Source organism: Papilio xuthus, unplaced genomic scaffold (assembly GCF_000836235.2).
Source record: "Papilio xuthus unplaced genomic scaffold, Pxut_1.1 DF826949.1, whole genome shotgun sequence".
In the NCBI taxonomy this organism is placed as follows: Eukaryota; Metazoa; Arthropoda; class Insecta; order Lepidoptera; family Papilionidae; genus Papilio; species Papilio xuthus.
This window is the reverse complement of record NW_013531700.1, coordinates 1,163,166-1,183,346: the sequence shown is the minus strand read 5'-3', so window position 1 is coordinate 1,183,346 and position 20,181 is coordinate 1,163,166. Positions and strand designations below refer to the sequence as shown.

Here is a 20,181-nt window from a genome sequence, read left to right as displayed (position 1 = left end):
ATGCTGGACGCACCGCAAGCACGAAATTATTTGATTTGCTATATCCAAATAGGGCAAACTAAAAACCGTTGCGAGCAATACGTGCGTTGCGTCCGGCCAATGGACGCGTACCTTTAGTCTACAATATGGATTACGGCATAAATTTATCTTCGCAGAATCTGGACGAAGTACACATAGCGTTGGAAGTGTGTACGGAGCCACGCGTCATGAACCCTGGTGCGGCAGGCGCTATGCCTGTACCGGGTAAATACAGCTATATACATAAGGTAAGACGTTATGTACTTTTAGGTAAAAAAAACATATAGAATTATTTTCGAGATAAAAAATATTGCACAAGGAATCCAATAAGTCAATAAAAACACGAATCAAGGTCGACTTTGCAAATTTAAGTATCGTTAAACAAATGATAATAGATTCATTAGTTTGTACAATTTAGCACCTTATTACCTTCAGGTTATAGACGGTATTTCAGTGGCTGTTAATCAAGTACAAGTTGACTTCAATTGCGATGCCTTTACCAGCAGTGTTCAGGTGAGAATTATAATATATATTACATATTAATAAAATTTAAGTGTCTGTGTGTACAACTAGAACGTCGATGGCTCAGTGGTCAAGCACTTGACTTGCAATCTGCAGGTCCTGGGTTCGAATCCCGCCATGTACCAATGTGTTTTTCGATTTCCGATTTACATATGTACATTTATCCGACGTTCTTACGGTAAAGGAAAACATCGTGATGCTGCACATATCTGAGAAGAAATTCAAAGATATACGTGAAGTCAACCAACCCGCACTTGGCCAGCGTGGTTGACTATGGCCTAATCACCCTTAACTTAGAGTAGGCTCCGGGCCCCTCGGTGGGGACGTATAGTGAGCTGATGATGATGGTGTAAAACTGAAAAAAAATCGTACACTTGGTGTATTTGCGTAGCTGACAAGGAAATATTAATTTTAAATTTTCTTGTCTCTATGTCGGTCTGCAAGGTAGCGTTTGTTCCGGGTAATCTCCGGCTGTACTGATTTTGACGTGTCTTGAACGGGAAGTTAGCTGGATGCATGCATGTTATACATAATTTTTTTTTAATTCTGCCGTTGACTAAGTTTCTGGCGACCTTTATAAAATAATAATTACAGAATAAAATTGTTAAGTTTAATTTTATTATTATAATTTATTTTAAGCAGCAAGTTTGTGTTTAGTTTCATTTCTTTGAAAGTAACCTTAATTATTTTAAACAAGGGATCACGAACCACTAGGTAACGAACTAAAACGGGTAAGCAGTTACGTGAGCTGAAGCCACAAAAGTGCGACAACAAATGACTTCTCCACATTTACAGTTAAAGAAATAAATTCCCTTCCCACTCAGAATTAAATATCTTACGACAAACAGTTACCTTAAGAGTTATAAGCACCAATATAGACCGATTAGAATATCTGACCTGATGGGCAAAAGATAAACCAAATTTTAATACCTCACTAGCGCCACTCTGTCAATTTGAAAGTGTCATAATATCCTTTTCGTATTTTAGCTGTAATGTCATCTTTTTTCTTTTATGCCAGTACCTATGACCATGTAGGTTTTATATTTTTCTGACATAACTAACCTGGAAAACAGTGTCTCACCGGGCTAGAGTACCTTGTTTCACTATAAATAGATGCATTAAAATAACATTTGACTTAAGTGGGTAGGGAATAAACGTCCTTGGCTATAGCTTTTTTAGTTGACTCGTAATATTTGTTTTAGATCTCTAGAGTAACAGTAGAGTCCCGCACACCTGAAGGTAGGAAGGGAGATCTCAGACTGACGAGAATCAAGTCTCCCGATACTGGACAACTTTTGATATTCAAGGTGAGTCCAGCCTTCAAACTTTTATTTACTTCAATAAGTATATTATGTATTTCGAAAGGAATTTGACTTATATATACCTACTAAGATTTCAATAACAAAGAAACACAAGATTATTTTTTTTTAATATTATACATTAGTTTTACAATCTTTTAAACTTAGTGATAGTAAATTTTGAAATCGTCAGTTTTTTCTCGTGGTTTCGTAGGAATTGGAATGGCAGAGCGCAAGAATAGAGGCGAAAGCGTACGGCGATGCGGCAGCTAACCTGCCACCTCTCCGCCTGTTGCTAGGCAACACGCACTGCAGGATTGTTATCAAGAAACGACTCTCCGGTAAGTACACGTGAACAATAACATGATACTGTCGTACACACTTCATATTTTTATACAGTACAAAGAAGATTGTCGTCGATGTTTCTTTGTCTATGGGGATAGGACTTAGCAACGGATATCCCGGATCCGATTGGCACTAGAAGCTAGCGTATGCGGGTTTTATTGGGTAAAACCCCACATAACTCCCCGTTCCTCTTCCCTCTAGGAATAGAGTATCGTTTTTAAGTCCACCTCCCGAATAAAAAGTGGGGGATACGAGTTGTAGTCATGTGTTAGTCTACGTATGCAGACTGTGCGGTGACTGGTTCCCGGCTCGTGGTACGTCCGGAGCCGCTGGCGTGGGCGCTGACAGACGGTCAGCTGCGCGCCGCGCTCGCCTGCGCCGCCGCACTGGCCGGACCGGTGCGCCGCGCAACTCGCGCAGCCACACGAGCTGCCGCCGCACGCAAGGTAGCCTCGCGTTAACACTTATACACATCCTTAGGGCATTTAAGACACTGGTCTTTATAAATGCTTAGTTACGATAAAATGCTACGTCTTATAGTCAGTCCTTTTATAGAGTTCAGTTTTGGTGATTCCTGTGCCGAAATACTTTCTACATTTTATTGTTATACCTCTCTTTTCGAACAGAATGAAAGGGATGGTCAAATTTTCTATTTAGGTATTTCAATAGTCAAAACCTACTGTTGTGTGTGGCCAGACTTAATAAATAGGTGATTTAAAAAAAAACATTGCTATTGTTTATTGATTTATTAAGTAGTTTTCTAATCATAAAGTAAATGGGCTATCTTTTTAGATATGAAAATAAAAATACGCGAAAAATTATGACCTTTATACTAGTATACTATACATCTTCTTTCAGATCGAAGAGCCCCGCGAACAGATCCAAAGTCGGGCGAGTACAGGCGAGCGGGATTTGCTCGCGCGCATGTTCGCCAAGCATGACGTGCGTGAGACCTCGTACCACCTGCTCGCGCCCAGGATTGACCTGCATCTCTGTGATGACCCTGGATGTAAGTGATAACATAGATGTAAAACTACATGATTTTTTGCGAAAAGTGATTATTCTAGTGTGTTTTTAAAAGCAAAAATTTTAATAAGAAAAGAATAGGTTGGGACACTAAAATTCGCAGAAATAACGAAGCCATTACTGCCCATAGACATAGCAATTACAGATGCGTTACCTACCTTAAAGCGATGGAAAATGGGGTACACATAAAGAGAATATTTCCCCTTCTTAGACGTCACCCCACTCCGTCAAATCCACTCGTGGGTGACAAGGGAAAGAGGGGTAAAATGAGGTCTTCAGCACACACCCATCAGACCACATGGGATTACTTCCATTTGACTCCTGTCTTCTGTGTGTTACTGAAACAGATATTGCAGAACCAATGTTATGTTGTTAAACGAGTGTTTCAACAGTGGAAACCCTTATTTATCCTTTGTTGTATTTCAGTGGGTCGTTCAGAGATGCCGTCTCTGGGTAAAGGTGGTGCGCTGCAGGTGACACTGGTGAGCATGCAGGCAGATCTCTTCCCCTATCACAAGGCTTCTGATGATAGGCGACATTGGAGAGGATATAGGTGAATATCTTGCATTTTATGTATCAACTAGCTGTCTCCCTCGACTCCGTCCGTTCTCAGACCTACTGATATGTATATGAAATTTAATAAATCGGTCTAGCCGTTTTGTAAATAGTCGAGATATCCAGATATTTCCGTAACATGAAAATTGGTGATTCATTGAAGCTTTGATTTTTATGTTTCGCATTCATCTTTATCATAGACTAGCTAAGACTCCGTCCGCTAAATTTAAAGAAAAACTTAATTAGTAACCTATGTGTTCCTCCAGATTATGTTCTACATCTATGTTAAATTTCAGCAAGATCCATGCAGACGTTCTAGAGATACTTTCTAACATCCATCTAAACATTCGCATTTATAATATTAGTAAGATTTCTATTTAATACATGTCATTTTTGTTGTTCTGTGCACAATGACAGATGTAAATGTTGTCATGTTCCACATTTGACGGTGACATTTGACAGTGACATATGACAGTGACATGTGACATTGCAGGGAGGCGGCCACACCACACAGCCAGTGGCTATCACAAGCTTTGTCGACCTTCTGCACGTCACTGCTGGACACATTAGACCCTAGACCCCTAACACCCAGTAATAAGGTATATAGGCACTAGAACACTCTTCCAATTATTGCACAAAATTTTTTTTGGCAATTCATTAATAGCAATTACTATTATTTCCATGCTTAGTTGTTGTTGTTTTAAAAAAGCCATATTCTACTTAAAAATACAATAAAAACTTGTTTTCTTTTATAAACTAGCTGTCGCCCGCGACTTCGTTCGCGTGGATATATAAAAAAACTTAATTAGTGTAGCCAATGTGTTCTTTCAGACTATGTTCTATACGTATGACAAATTTAATCGAGATCCGTTCAGCCGTTCTAGAGATATCTTCAAACACCCATCCATCCATCCACATCACATCCATCTAAACATTCGCATTTATAATATTAGTAAGTTAAATAAAAACCACCTCTTCAAGGCATACATTCCAAAAAAATGAATAATTAGTATCCTATGTCCGTCTCCTGGCTCTAAGCTACCTCCTTACCAATTTTCAGGCATATCGGTAAAGCCGTTCTTGAGTTATAAATAGTGTAACTAACACGACTTTCTTTTAAATATATAGATATAGCAACACTGTATATTTTTGTAAATGGCAACAGTAAAAATGTTTTATTTTAGCAACAAAGTCATCAAGAGAAGACTGAAGCTCCGGTATCTAATGGACTTAACCACAAGACAACCGCAACTTCACCGCAGGCTGCACACAATCCGTCCACTAATGTTACCTCGCAAGGTAAATACCTTCGGCTTATTCATCATCATCAGTATCACTATACGCCCCCAATGAGGGGCTCGGAGCCTACCCTAAGTCAGGGGTGATTAGGCCATAGTAAACCATAGCCCAGTGCGGGTTGACTTCACACAGATCTTTTGAATTTCTTCTCAGATATATGCAGCATCACAATGTTTTCCTTCACCGTAAGAACATCGGATAAATGTACATATGTAAATCGAAAATAGAAAACACATTGGTACATGGCAGGATTCGAACCCAGGACCTGCAGATTGCAAGTAAAGTTGCCTAAAATATTCTTTGAAATTCGAAACCCTTATGTTCATTTTTAGATATCCTTCCGGTGAAGGAAAACATCGTGATGCTGCACATATCTGAAGAAGAAATTCAAAGATATGTGTGAAGTCAACCCGCACTGAGCTATGGTTGACTATGACCTAGTCTCTAACTTAGTGTAGGCTCTGAGACCCTCATTGGAGACGTATAGTGAGCTGATGATGAATCAATGTATTCCAATTGCAATCTTTGGTCAAACAATTTTCATAACAAGTGTAAATTTTCCAGCCTCTCCGACTCGTACTAGAATACTGCAGCAACTCAGCAAGCTGATGACGACCTGCCTCGTACTGAGGATAGACGACTTCACTGTTAATAAGGTAATCTTACTAATATTATAAATGTGAATTTTTAGATGGATGGATGTTTCTCATCTCATAAGCATAAATGTAGAATATAGATTGGAAGAACACATAGGCTACTAATAAAGTTTTTTTTCTGATCGCACGCGGACGGAGTTGCGTGTAACAGCTAGTACGTTTTATAAACGTAAAAAAATGTTACCAGCCTTAAAAAACAGGTTCGATCAAAAAATAACCTAAAAATCGTTTTTTTTTTGACATTTAATTATTTTTAATTTTTTTTAAATGCTTTGTTATATTTACTTGGTTTTATTGAGACGTCATCTTTTATTTTTTTTAAGGTATCAACAGGATCAAAATCCCGAGAGACACCGCGCCCCCTCGTGAGTGCGGAGAAAGCGACGCTCCCCGGAGACGCGGGCTTGCTGCATGCTGAACTGACCTTCTTCTATTACCCTGGCGATGTATGCTTCCCTGGTAGGGTTAGATATCCAAACATACTTACCGTGAGTTTCTAAGACCAACATTTCTGCATAAAATATATCGTCAACCCTATCATTAACAATATGTTTTAAATTGAAATTTGGTCTCAGAAACCTACAGTTAATGACTTCGGGTCAAATACTTTCCTTACTAATTTTCTAATATTTGATACAAAATTAGCAGTAATACTATTAATTTTGATTATTTGTTCAATAATCACGCTCAAATAAGTATGTTCACAATAACTGGTATATAAAGTCGATAACCGTCACTAAGGGCAACCCTGACTGTAGATTAATCACAAGATCTACAAGCAAAAGTGTTTAAGTAACCAATAAAAGAATTGAAGGCATCAGCGTGTCTTAAAAATAAATTGCTAATTTCAAAGTGACTTATTTCTTTAATAAATCCGGCTTTAGTCCTTTGAGTCGGATTTTTATCCGACTCGAAGGACTAAAATACATTTTGAATGTAATTACAGTACCTGCTCCGAAGTTATACGTGCAGCTGAGTCCAGTACGCGTGTCAGTGGATGTGCCGAGCGTGGTGTGGCTCTCAGCGTTCTTGCCGCACGTGGCCCGAGCAGTCGCCACTGCGGCTGCAGCAGATGACCAGGCCAGCTACATTGATGTACGCACAGAGGCTATTATGCCTAAGGTTAGTTATTTACCTAAATTAATTTGATGTAGAATAGCTGTCGCCAGCAATTCTGTTCGCGCGAAATAAAAAAAAACTGACGCTATGATGCCTATGCCAAATTTCAGTGTGATTCATGCTGCATCTGAAGATACCTTCTAACAAACATCTAGCCGTCCAATATAATGTAAATATGCAAAAAACTAACCTAACCTTCGTTTTTGTGATATGTTACTATGTTTCGACTTCCGGGACACTTTTTATCTACATATATTGGCATCTCTTTCATTGTCTTTGAATAAACAGAGACAACAATATGTGACCATACAAATGTCATTTCAGTGGAATTTCACTGCTGTAAGATTATATTATATTTGAACAAATGTAATATTGAGTAATTGTTCCAGTTAGTGCTGGAGGCGGGTCCGGAGCACGTGTCGCAGCAGAGGGACCGACCCAAGGAGTTGCATATCTGTACCGCACGAGCCACATTCACTAATGTCCGGGAATCGCCTAGATCTAGTAAGTAAACTACTAAACTTTAGTAGTTCTAGTTTATGGCCCATGGGGAAGGCCCTGACTAAGGTAGGGGGACCTTAGGGGCTGTTTTACAGTTTTTTTCAGTTATTTGTTACCAAACTTTCAGATACGGCAGGCACTCGTGCAGACCTCGCGTCCATAATATCGTGTGTGCGTCGTGCGGCGCCACGTGGGGGAGAGTTCCCCTGCTCACCGGACGACCTTGACCCCATACATGAGCAGTTCTTGCTGCATGCTGATAGTATGAAGTATTTATTACTTTATTAGTGATTAGCTGTCGCCCGCGATTCCGTTCGCGTGGAATTAAAAACGAACATAATAAGTAGCCTATGTGTTCTTCTAGGTTATGTTCTATATGTATGTCAAATTTCATCGAGATCCGTTCAGTCGTTCTGAAGATATCTTAAAACAAACATCGATCCCTCTATCTAACCATTCGTATCTATAATATTAGTAAGATTAAGGGGCCACTTGCTCGTGGCAAAAGTAACTACAACGGGTCCACATAAAAAAAAATCAAGGTTGCAACTACATTCTCTATCCTCTCTTTCTTCTCTTCTTTTTCCACTAACCATGGGTGAATGATAAGTTTTAAGCGGGGATTTTGGTCTCAAAAACACACAGTTAATATTTGTGATACGTTAAAATTAAATCACAGAACGCTTTGTTATGTTTTGTTTCATTTTTAAACTTGTTTATAGATTTGGACGACATAGACCGGGGTAGTGCTATCTCCCCGGAGCTGCTGTGGCGCGAGAGCAGGTCGGTGTGGTGCGCACGCGTAGAGCCGTTGTGGGCGGATTTCTGCGGCGCACGCGCAACTAACTACAAACCTGCGCCGCTGCTTGATGCCACGCCCCTCACTGCTTGGGTACGCCCACTGTTCATTTAACTACCGCCTCACTAATAGTTTTTTTTATTTATATGTATATACAAGCTTTAAGATATGCCTTGCTATTTGGTTAAGCATCAACTACTTTGTCTCCTTTTCTTTAAATGTTAAATTTTCTTCCATCAGCTGTATTTCGAGGAGGGTTTCTCCCGTATCTGGGTGATCGGTCGCACATGTGGACTAGCGGGGCTGCAGCTCAACCACTACCAGCTACTATTCCTGCTGCGTACACTCGAGCGCGTCGCTGAGATGATGGCGTGGCTCGCGCATGATGCCGCGAGACAACCTGATGGAGATGATGGGTGAGGAACAATTTGACGGATGATAAATGACGTAAAGTATGACAAATGACACACGAGATGTAAGATGTACAAAATGACAGATGACACATGAGATGGCAAGTCGATTTCAGTTTTAAAACTACTCTTTTCCTGGCTTCAGGAATTCGAAATAGATGAAATAATTATTTACCCTACCCTTAAAATGATTTATACAATGTTTGTTTCGTAGGTCAATAGTAGCAGGAATCGTTGTCCCTGCGGTGGAGTTGACACTGGTGCTGCCGTCCAACTGCCCCGGCCAGGAGTCCTCCAGGGACCTCGACAGCGTGCCCCTCGACTCTTCCAGTCTACAAGACCTTAAATTGGGTAAATAGTCGCATTCTTACCATTATTTACTATAAGCAATGGTAATGTGTGTTTGTCTTTCTCACTCTCTCTCTCATGCACACACAAACACACGCACAACCACACAAATTGTGTAACTTTACATTACTGTTGTAACAGTCATGTATTTTATGTACTTTCAGGTTCGGAGGCGACAATGGCGCCCTCTATGCAGGACCGTGACAGTGCTGTGCTGTCGCTGCCCGCTCCAATAGAGGTTTGTAGTGCGCAGCCTCTACCTGCTGAAGAAGTACCGCCCAGTCCAGGGATCGGCTTTGGAGGTAATAATGAAGAAATATACAAAAACTTATCGCCATCTCGCTCATTCTTTTTAAAACAGAGACAATAATATGTTTCAATACTAGATTGGAATTTCATCTATTAGAACGATCAACAAAGTATTCTACGTCATGTAAATTTTAAAATTCCTGAAATAATTTTATTCATGCTATTCTATATGTTGAAAAAATACGATATCTTGTCTATATTGTTTATGTCAGGTTTCTCATCAATGCGTCGAGGTCTGACGTCACTAGTGACGTCACTTGACGCTCTGGGACGTGACGACTCTCGTAGCGACGCGGCCTCCACAGCCAGCTCGGACAGTGAGCGCTACGTGCTTGTCGGTCTCGCCGCGGAGTCGCCAGACGACGCTGACGTCGCATTTAGGTATACACACCCCCTGTACATTACACACCTCCTCTACTTTATATACTCTAGACACCCCCTGAACCTTTTGATACTTTAATCATATAAAAAAGGCAAAAAAATTCTACTTCCACTTTATTACTGATATATTTTACTTTTAAATATTTAAGATCGAATTGAGAAGTTGAATTGTTGTGTCGGAAGATTTATGGAGTTAACATGTTGTCAGGGAGTTCGAGCAGGGGCGCATGTCGAGTGGGGTGGAGGTGGCGGCTGAGGTGGTGGAGCGCTCCTCCTCGCCCAGCGACCACTCACTCGCCAGCTCCTGCAGGAGACGAGACCTGGTCAGTCATCACCAATAATCATATACTGTTCAAGCGAAACTAGTCAAAAAAAACTAATAAAATTTAAGAAGATGAAATTTAACGTAGATGTAGAACTTAGTCTGAAAGAACACATAAGCTACTAAGTAAGTTTTTTTTTAAATTCTATGCTAACGGAGTCATAAGCGACAGCTTATTTGGTCTATAAAATATTACCAAAAAGCACATAGAGCGAGAGAAAATGAGTTTTTATTCTCTTTCTCTCTCCTCTCTAGCTTTAAACGTTCTTTGCGTCATTATTTAAATTATGTTTATTTTAGAGAATCTTTGAGAAGGATTTCCTCTATAATTACCTAAGTAAAAGGCTAAAAATATGTTCAAACTTAAAAAAAAAATATTTTTTTTGTCTAGATATCTACGTGTACGTGGCGTTTGAACAACATTCACTTGGTGCAGCAGAGTGCAGGAGGCAAGTCCTGTCTCCGTGTTGCTGCTGACGACCTCAGCACTGACGAGTGCGCGGCCATACCATGGGACGAGTTCCAGGTGCATACACTCATATCTTAAACTACACTCTAACAACTCTCACATAAGACTCATTTTACTTTGACTCATTCACGTCGTCCAACATTAATACAAGGTCCACTTACATTATAAATTGTACTCTATTTGTTAAGGAATAAAACTCATTTCACCTCAACTCATAGTCACATTGAATTGAACTGTATTAATATTTCAAAACAATGTAATTTATTCCACAATTTTTTTACAATATATTTCTTTTTTTATATATATTTCCGCATATTATTTCCTCTACTATTTGATACTGACAGTAATAAACACTACATTTTATTCAATTTATTTTTTTAAGTTATTTGAGTTTTTGATTGTCCCAGCATGTTTTAAAATTATTAAAACAAATCGTTTTTAATATTTTTTTAAAGTCATTTTCATCTTAATTTAATCCCTACAATATCATCATAACTTATGTTTTTTTTTTCATTAAAAAAATGTATTTAAATAGTTTTTTTCAACGTCTAGAAATATATATGATGATATTGTAGTATTTTGCATGTATGTTTTCATCTCACATCCCATTGTAATTGTGAAGTTCCACTGTCGTTACATTTGTATAAATACATATTGTCAGTAACTGCCTTAGGGTAGGGCGAGTGGGGCGACCGCCCAGGGCGCCCAGGGCGCCAGGTGTAAGGGGGCGCCCAGGGCGCCGGACATAAGAGAGCGCACCAGGCGCCTATGTCTGATATAAAGGGGCGCTTGTGTCACCCCCTGTAGTTCCCTGTATTTGGAAGATTTCCGAAAATGTTATACGGCCCTTCATATTGCTATCTCTTATGTTTTCTTTGAATAAACAGAGAGAAGAAATATGTATTTATACAAGCGAGTGCAGTGGATTTCTATTATCCATAAATATTTTTGATTCCAAATTGAAATGATAAAATGATATGCATCCGTTTTTTTCTTAACTATGTTGTGTATGTGTGTTTTTGTTTCTCTATGGCAACTCCCGGCCGCTCGGCTCGCGACCATAGATACGACTCAAGGTACATTATGCGGCTGTTGGATCGCAACATGACGTAGTGGTTGACTGCGATAGTTTGTAGCGGTTTGTGTCCTAGCCAAGGGGGTTTGTCTGTCTGGATGACTCACTGAAAATGTTTCCCTCTCAACCTACAACATAGTATATATATATATATATAGAAAAAACCAGAATATATGATATTGTTGGATTTTAAAATCTTTCGGTTTTATTTACAAAAATATTTGGAAATAAATAAACATAACATTAAAACTGAATTATTTAATCTGTTTGTAATAAAAATAAAGTGAACATGAATTTAAAACTCACTTATAGTTGGTTTCCGAGACTAAAATCCATGCATAAAAATATCTATCTCTGTTTTGTCAAAGATACGTTTTATACATAGATTTTGGTATTACCGAGGGTTTCTGAATCAAAAATTTCCGTTTTAAACATGTTATCTCTTTTGTGATAAAGACAAGGATGACGATATGTTTTATACAAAGATTTTAGTCTCAGAATGTCACGGTTAGAAAAGAATTGTATTATTATGAAGTAATTTAATATTTATCAAATTTTATATAACTAAATAAAGATGGAAACATTTTCGTAAACGCTTCTATTATTTATAGCACATAACATACACTGGGTGGCTTCAAAACACACAATGCTAATTTTAGTTAGATGCTATTTAATATATATATGTCACACAAGACTCTGTCCGCACGCAATTAAAAAAAACTAAATAACTAGCCTATATGTTCGTCCAGACTATGTTCTACATCTATGCCAAATTTCAGAGACATCCATTCAGCAGTTTTGGAGATATCTTCAAACATACATCCATCCAAAAATTTGTATATATAATATTAAGTAACATAATAACTATCATATACATAATAAAGCTAATTCTACAATTATATTGAAAATTTTGAGTTGCCTATCATTATTTTTAGGGTTCCACACCTCATACGAAATAAATTCCAGCTTGATACCTTCACGCGTTTTTGAGAAGAATGGTCTTGACAGACGGACGGACGGACAACAAAGTGATAAGGGTTCCGTTTTTTTCCTATGAGGTACGGAACCCTTATAGGATCACTTTGTTGTTCGTCCGTCTGTCTGTCCAGACCCTTTTTCTTAAAAACGCGTGAAATTATTAAGCTGGATTTTTTTTTAAATCTAATTTGACTAAAGCTGTAAATTACCAGCTTATTTTAACTTTACGGGTTTCTCTTGCAGTTTGTAAATAAAAGACGACTATAAACTTTCATATGTTTTATATACTTCTAGTTTATATGTTGGTTTAAAGATTTTTATTTTTATTTTATAATGATTTCTTTTGTAACATAGTATTTATTACAGAAAACATAAAGATATTTTGCTTTACACTTTAATAATAGGACCATTTGTTTTAAAAACTTAATTTTTAATTATACGTTTATTGTTTTTAAATATTCATTTAACTTAAAGACATATCGAGTAGAAATGCATGTAACATATAAATATACTAATATAAATATACAAACATAGTTGTTGTTTTTCAAATTAGCTTCGTGTTTTCATTTATTTTAACATGTTTTAGAACAAATTCTCGATGCGTGCCCGCGCATGGACGGAACCTGTCGTGGATGAGACTGAGTTGACGACGAGAGACACTCCTCACGTTGCTCTCAGATTGATTAGAAATGAACTACCGAAACAAGTTGATGAAAAGGTAAGAAATCAAGAAAAACCTATTTTCAATATTACTAAGATTTTGGGTGTTAATTTTTCGAGAACGTATTATTTACTTTAATTTGACCTAATTCGAAATTACAATGACGTTAGGCTGATAAACATTCTTATCTTAAGACTTCCGAAACATTCCCCTTGCTATATGTCCCCTCTTCTGTGTTTTGGGACGAATAGAAAGGGAAATATAGTCTTTCTGTGTGTCCACTCTTCCGTCGATTAATGGTAGTCAACGTATCTGTGTTTACTGACGTCCATGGGCTTGTTTGTTTCTCACTTTATGATATAAAAAAAAACTCGCAAGATCAGATTTACTTGACAACTTTTTAACAATTATTTCAGGGAGAGTCTGGTCTAGCTTTATACGAGGAACTACTAGAAGCTAGAGTACGGGATTTGAGTATAGCTCTCAACATGAGCACCGCACTAGCGCTGGCTGAGTTCATTGAAGATGAAATTATTGCGCCTCCGATGCCATTAGAAGTGAGTAAATGGAACAAAATTAAGTTCTAGCTGTCGCTCGTGAAATTAAATAAAACTTAATTAGTAGTCTATGTGTTCTTCCAGACTATGTTCTACGTCTATGCTAAATATCAGCGAGATCCATACAGTCGTTCTGGAGATCTTCTAACAAACATCCATCTTAACATTCGCATTTATAATATTACTTCGATGGAACGGAAAATGTAGCATTCTAATTGTGAAAGAAGTTTTGAAATCAGTTCAGTAGTTGTTGAGTTTATTAGTTACTAATATAGAAAAATACAATTTTTCTATGTTTTCTTTGACAGGTACTATTAGAAAATGTAAAACTCCATTTAATCGAAGACCGTCCAACTCGTTCGATATCATCTCCCCCACCACAACCTCTAGACATGGAGCTGAGTTCACTGCGAGTGTCGCGCGACAGCACGGGCGTGGTCTACCTCGGCCCGCCCCTCGCCACGCCCTCCACTGTCACGTCACCGGCCACGCCCACTCCACAACACGACGACTCAGCAGACCGGATAGAACAGCTCAGCAAAGAGAATGAGGAATTGAGGAAGCGCCTTGTCACCTTGGCTAGGATAGCAGAGGATAATAGGGAGTTGAGAGCGTGAGTTTGTTTTATTTGGCTTTGCTAACTGTGATAAAGATTATATTAATTAATTCGTGAGATAGGAAGAAGAAGCAGCTCCCCCTCCCCCCCTACACCAATTGTCAACACTCCGTAAATTTATATTTGAAGACTATAGTTTGTTTTTTTTTTCGTTTTACAGCAAAGTGGAAGAAGCGTCAGTATTGAAGCAGTGTGTGCACGCGGCGCAGCAGGAGGCGGCCACATTACTGGCCGACAAGCAGCAGCTGTTGGACGCCGTGCGAGTCTTGCAGGTGTGTACAACTCTTTTCAAATATCTTGGCAGCCCAAGGTCGTAAGTGCCCTCTCCCCGCATTCCAAACGCCAGCAGCGACTCGAAAGAAGTTCAGAGCTGCTAAGACATTTGAAAACATTTATACTAGGATTTGACGAGAACGATTCAGACCTTAAATAGGTAGACGAATTTAATCAAGGTTTAAGTAATTTGATGAAGATTTTTTATGTTCCCTTAAGTTTTTTATAAATTCCGCACGGACGGAGTCCCATGCGACAGCTAGTATAATGTTAATCTGTTTATATTTTCAGGAGCAACTAAGTGGTTGTCGCAGCAAAAGGTAGCGGTCCCGCAGCGGCGCGCAGCACTGCCTCGACTGCACGGCGTGCTGCGGCGACCGACACTGAGAGCCCTCGCTGCGTACATGTAGCACTGCGCCACCGCTCAGCCAACACTGGCCAACACTACGCTGTAACTATAGGATGTGCCACATTCAGATCTAAATTTTGTAAACTTATCTCTAAAAGATGACACTTTGTATTTTTTTTTGTAAGGAAATTGTAAAATATATGTGTACTAATAATAATTAGTGATGAAATGTTGGTTTTTTTTAATGGAATTTAACGTAAAAGTTGAAGTTTACAAAGCTTAGGTCTTGTGTGTATGTAAAATTGCCTAGATTATTCATGAGATTTAAGTACAGTTATAGTATGTTTCAAATATCATGGGAACAAGAGCGGAGTACAGAGATAATGGGGAGTGCATTTCAAGGTCAACCGCCAAGATATTTGAAAAGAAATATACTTGTAATAAATATATTACTGCCAATAATGAATTGAAACCCAGTGATTTGACTAAAATTTAGACTAGACTTTTGCATAAACTTTTATTGACACGGAAAAAAAATCATTGCTAAATTCGTGGATTTTTTTCTTTACCCATCACTACAACGTTACTTAATAATATTATCAAAGGAACATAATATTTTTTTCCATGTCAATAAATATATTTCTGTTCACCAAAAGTCAGTAACAAGGCAACAAATAAACTTATACTATAATAATAAGGTTTTTTATACTCATATATATACTAGTTGTCACCCGCGACTCCGTCCGAGCGGGATTAAAAAATATATAGTACACGATACTTAGACATACTTAATATGTATATAAAATTAAATAAAAATCAGTCAAGCTGTTTCAGAGGAGTATGGTAACTAACATTGTGACACGAGAATTTTATGTATAAGATAAATAAACTTTATCGTTAAAATATAGGCTACATAAGACGCTATGAATCTGAGAGATTTTTAACCCCTTGGGTATGGATTTATTTGAGAAAATATTTGCAAGTGGAATGGAAATAATTTTTGATTGCTTGAAGTAGTATGTAAAGGCATTTTATGTACGAATGTATTTATTACTAAAATATTTAAAAAGTTTAATTTTTATTTGCGTTTAAAACACGTCAACCGCTCTTAGGGGAAAAAACTGATGTGTCTCAAACGTCAAAAGTACCCAAGGGGTTAACTAAATATTTTTTTTTAATTTTTTGAAAAACATCTCTTAATTTTTTTTTATTTGTTTAATAGTTAAATCGCCAGTACAGATTGTTTATATAAAGAATCATATCATTGGCAGACATTTTGATTTTTTTTTTTTTGGAATATAGTACAATTTTTTACGTTGTCATCAACGGTGCTATCAAATGTATAGAAAAGTAATTTACTAGTAACTTGAAATAGTTATCAATATGATTAGCATTTATTATTTTTATAATCTTAAAATCTTTGTAATATACAAGTCTTGAAAGGGTTACAGTTTAATCATTTTAATCAACTTAATATCGAACTCAGAGTCAGTAGTCATCCTAAGTGAATATTTACTATGAATTACATTAAGACTCTGTGCAGCAGAGTTGAGGCAAAGTTACTTTACTATCAAAAATTTTCGCTTTTTTTTTCAATTTAAAAAAAAAATTACGCGTATGTATAATCTCCCTAAAAATTTTAGTGGGATTTAAAAAAAATGTGTAATTAAGTAATAATATAAATTTAAATAATTGTATTTTTGTAATTGAAATTATATGCCTGTTTTTATACATCGTTAAATTGATTTTTTTATTATTTTTTTTTAATTAATTAGTTTTTTTTTAAATCATACATCTACTTTATTACGTCTTAAATTTTTTTGTCAAGAATTTTTATAGTTACTAAACTGTTTAAATAATATTGTTGGCTTAATATAAAAAAACAAATAATAATAATGAAAGATTAGCAATAATAATAATAAAAATATATAAAATAATTGTATTGTGTTGTACATAAAAAAATAAGGCTTATAACTAAACTCATGTACTCCACGTATTTATCTTCCAAATGCTTTCTATGTAATTAGTATATAATAAATCGAATAATCAAAATGTAAATAATTAAAAAAGGTTTAGCTTTTTTAAAACATATTAAGTATCTACAAAATAACAGTTGTCAAAATCATAGTGCGACAAATTTATCTGGCTCGGTGAAAAATATGTTAAACCTACTGTAGTCAAAAGGATCTTGTAGCATTTTTACAGCTTTTGTGATTTAATTTCACTTGTCGCCACCGGGTCAGATAAATTTGACAATCTATACCAGGGGTGGTCAACTTGATTAGACTCAAATCTGCTGTTTACTGACGTAATCTTATACCTTATACGATTAACAAAGTTAGTTTTTTTTATATTTTATTCAAATTGAAATTTAAAACTGACAATTATTCTTAGTAAATATTTATTTATATAAGTTTGAGCTTTGCATCCGAACCTCATTCCTTAAGTTATGTCTTTACGAATTTTTTGTTTTGCTATAATGGACTAATAGTCGCAATATGATTGACCACCCCTGTTCTACTAGGATTAAAAAAGTCATCGTTAATCGTCGATTGTTGAAAATAAAAACTCGTATATTGTGAACTTCGACCAGCGTGTTTATATTGACACATGTCGTCTCTGTCTTTTCTAAGAGAATGTAAGAGATGGCAATATTCAAGTGTCACATGTCATTACTATAATAAGTGTATTGACATTTTGTCTTAATATATTATTGTTTAATCATGAATTTAGAATGTCGTTACATTTGTAATAAACTATTGCTATCTCTGTTCTTTTCAAAGAGAGTAAAAGAGATGGCAATATTGAGATACAGGTGTCATGGACATTCACTTTAATATGGAATTGTGCCTGTTTAGGAAAACATGTATTTAATTGACTATTATTATTATTTATATAGCATAGATATATAGATTATGTAACCTGGAGCAAAAAGTAAGGCGAATAAAAAACTTTCGTAGGTCTTTGTTGTGGTAGATTTCCTCAGTGTTGTCATTTACAATACGAAATGAGTTAAGATTAAACGTCAAAGTTATGTAATGCTCCATCTAGAGTTTGTATATCTATGTTATATACATTTGCTTCTCGTATATCGTTGTCTTCGTATTTTTACTAATTATAATCAATGTCTTAATAACTTTATTAAATCTTAGAATTTAATTGTTGTAACTAATTTTGTACTATTATGGCTTGTGATATATTTTTGTTATATTTTGTTAAATAAACTTTCATACGATTTATGTTTATTGACATTTTTTTTTGTTTTTTCAACACTTATTTTCACACATGATAAAACAGTTCATTTTTTAATCATTTTATATAGGAATTTTATAAAAGTTGTGTAGTCTTGAAGGAATTGTTAATAAATATGATATTGCCAGATGTGTTTTAATAACCCTATTTACTTTTTATTATGGTAAATAATTATTTGCGTGAAGTCGAGAATTTAAAGTCCTTTTCTTACAAAGGCATATAATCTCAAATATCTAATAAGAAAAACTAAGGCGAAATCAGTATTGCCTGTATGGTTGTTAATTTTCTCCAAAGTGATATCCGTATAATATTTCCTATTTAATAGCAATTATTTTTTCAATTTCTAAAAAGTATGTCGACCAAAAAGTCGTATAAAATATAAAAAATAATAATTTGACGTTTGTCTTTTGTTACTATTAAAAGTGTGGCAATACTGACACGTGAGCATTGAAATAACGTGACTTTCTAAAACTGGTAACATTTTTAGTGATGGCCGTCAGTCGCTTAGAATGGATGTGAGTGACCGTTACTGAATATTAGTGTTGAAAATTATCAAGTTTCATACGACACGGTGGTTACATGTGAATTAAATTAAATTCTTAAACATTTTGTGTGTATTTGTGTATCCTGTTGTGACTAAATTTAGTGTGCTGTTGAATAAATGAATGTTTGTTGTGTCCTTTGAAATAATAGGATAAAAGTGATTATTATATTGGATTACGGATTTCTGTGTATACAATTAACAAACACTGGTAAGTTAGAACTAAGTTAACTTTTAGTTACTATTTCTAGATATGCGATAAAGCTTTTGCCACGAATGCCTCCGTCTTGAATAGTTGCTAACGTGCGTACAAGATAACGGAAGATTAGAGTAGATTGCGTTGATTTTGATAAGATAGCTACATCACGAAAGAATCTAAAGTGCGAACATTTTTCTAAAATAACCTTCAGAATTACCTTCATGTAATGTTTTAAGTGTTATAAAGCGCACTTGAAGACTAAACCAAATTTTTCATGCTCTATTTCTCCCTGAATGTTAAATTTCGAAATATTTTGAAGTGAATGTACAGAATACTGGCATTACTCATTCAGTGGTTCTGATTCACAGCACATGTTAGCCGAATTAATATTTTCTTAATATTAATTTTTAGGCACTTATTTGTCATTTTTGTTGTAGAATTATTTACTTTTAACTTGACTGTATACAATGTTTTTTAATTCTCTAATTGGAAAAAAATAATTTAACTTAATTTAAAATGGGTTTTAATTTCCTTTAATATACATACTAAATGATGTTGATTTTAATTATTTTATTGATCAAATGTTTATATGAATGCCACTTTATATTGTTTATTCACTTGCTACAAATTCTTCGGCTATGCCATAATATTTTTGTAACTTAAAAAAAAACATAGTTTTGTTTTTAGCTATTTCTTCATGTCCATATTAAATAAATGAGTATTGGTTAATTGAAAAAAGATAAGTCACATATCTGTCTGGAAAGATAAAATTGCAATGTTACATAATGAGCAATGTAAATGCATTTTATTAAAACAATTGTATAACCTTCAAATAAGATATTAGCATACAATAGCTTATTTATAAATAAAAACTTGGAAACTAGGGTCACCAGTTATTCGGAAATAATACCAATGTTATTTTGAACATTTTATTACTGGTTCATGAAAGTTAGTGAACTGAAATAGTAAAGATTAAGTCCTATATGGACTGCCCCGATTGGTGACCCTCCAGAAGGACAGTACTTGAAGTCGCCAGTCGATAATCTAAGCTAAATGCTAGTAAATTGGTCTTATTTGAAGTATTTTCTTATTCTTTTGGGAGCACAGCTACTCCTGTCTATGTTCCCCTAATGATAGGGATGAGGCAGTATCAAGTGCACCTGTAAATAACATCCATGTATATTTCAATGTATAAATGTGTTGTGTGTGCCAGGATCTCTTTTAATAACTTTTTCCATAATATAGGAATGTCCATTTATAAAATTGACAATACTTATTAAATTATGCAAACTTTGGTGAGACA

At 35.9% G+C, this 20,181-nt stretch overlaps 2 protein-coding genes across 4 annotated transcripts in view; both read left to right on the top strand.

The window, feature by feature from the left end:
* The window catches only part of LOC106120805 (UHRF1-binding protein 1-like), a 19,996-nt gene extending 4,364 nt beyond the window's left edge, over nt 1–15,632 (top strand). The window contains exons 3-29 of one of the 3 annotated variants that reach the window (XM_013316245.1): nt 156–266; nt 454–531; nt 1,743–1,847; nt 2,053–2,179; nt 2,469–2,629; nt 3,042–3,192; nt 3,636–3,762; nt 4,258–4,363; nt 4,949–5,063; nt 5,628–5,719; nt 6,043–6,178; nt 6,666–6,841; nt 7,228–7,342; nt 7,467–7,601; nt 8,062–8,231; nt 8,379–8,554; nt 8,763–8,899; nt 9,061–9,198; nt 9,418–9,586; nt 9,795–9,909; nt 10,300–10,434; nt 11,442–11,453; nt 13,017–13,148; nt 13,508–13,648; nt 13,957–14,261; nt 14,425–14,536; nt 14,829–15,632. In XM_013316245.1, coding sequence (XP_013171699.1) covers nt 156–266; nt 454–531; nt 1,743–1,847; nt 2,053–2,179; nt 2,469–2,629; nt 3,042–3,192; nt 3,636–3,762; nt 4,258–4,363; nt 4,949–5,063; nt 5,628–5,719; nt 6,043–6,178; nt 6,666–6,841; nt 7,228–7,342; nt 7,467–7,601; nt 8,062–8,231; nt 8,379–8,554; nt 8,763–8,899; nt 9,061–9,198; nt 9,418–9,586; nt 9,795–9,909; nt 10,300–10,434; nt 11,442–11,453; nt 13,017–13,148; nt 13,508–13,648; nt 13,957–14,261; nt 14,425–14,536; nt 14,829–14,861 — 3,510 coding nt within the window. In that variant the 3' untranslated portion in view covers nt 14,862–15,632. Of the gene's footprint in view, nt 1–155; nt 267–453; nt 532–1,742; nt 1,848–2,052; nt 2,180–2,468; nt 2,630–3,041; nt 3,193–3,635; nt 3,763–4,257; nt 4,364–4,948; nt 5,064–5,627; nt 5,720–6,042; nt 6,179–6,665; nt 6,842–7,227; nt 7,343–7,466; nt 7,602–8,061; nt 8,232–8,378; nt 8,555–8,762; nt 8,900–9,060; nt 9,199–9,417; nt 9,587–9,794; nt 9,910–10,299; nt 10,435–11,441; nt 11,516–13,016; nt 13,149–13,507; nt 13,649–13,956; nt 14,262–14,424; nt 14,537–14,828 lie in introns of those variants that run through there. The other 2 variants (XM_013316246.1, XM_013316247.1) reach the window with 2 other exon arrangements.
* Nucleotides 15,633–18,636: 3,004 nt separating this feature from the next.
* Nucleotides 18,637–20,181, top strand: part of Synd (protein kinase C and casein kinase substrate in neurons protein Synd) — a 71,349-nt gene continuing 69,804 nt past the window's right edge. The window contains exon 1 of the mRNA XM_013316120.1: nt 18,637–18,890. The gene's annotated coding sequence lies outside the window, so the exon portion shown is untranslated. The remainder of the gene's footprint in view (nt 18,891–20,181) is intronic.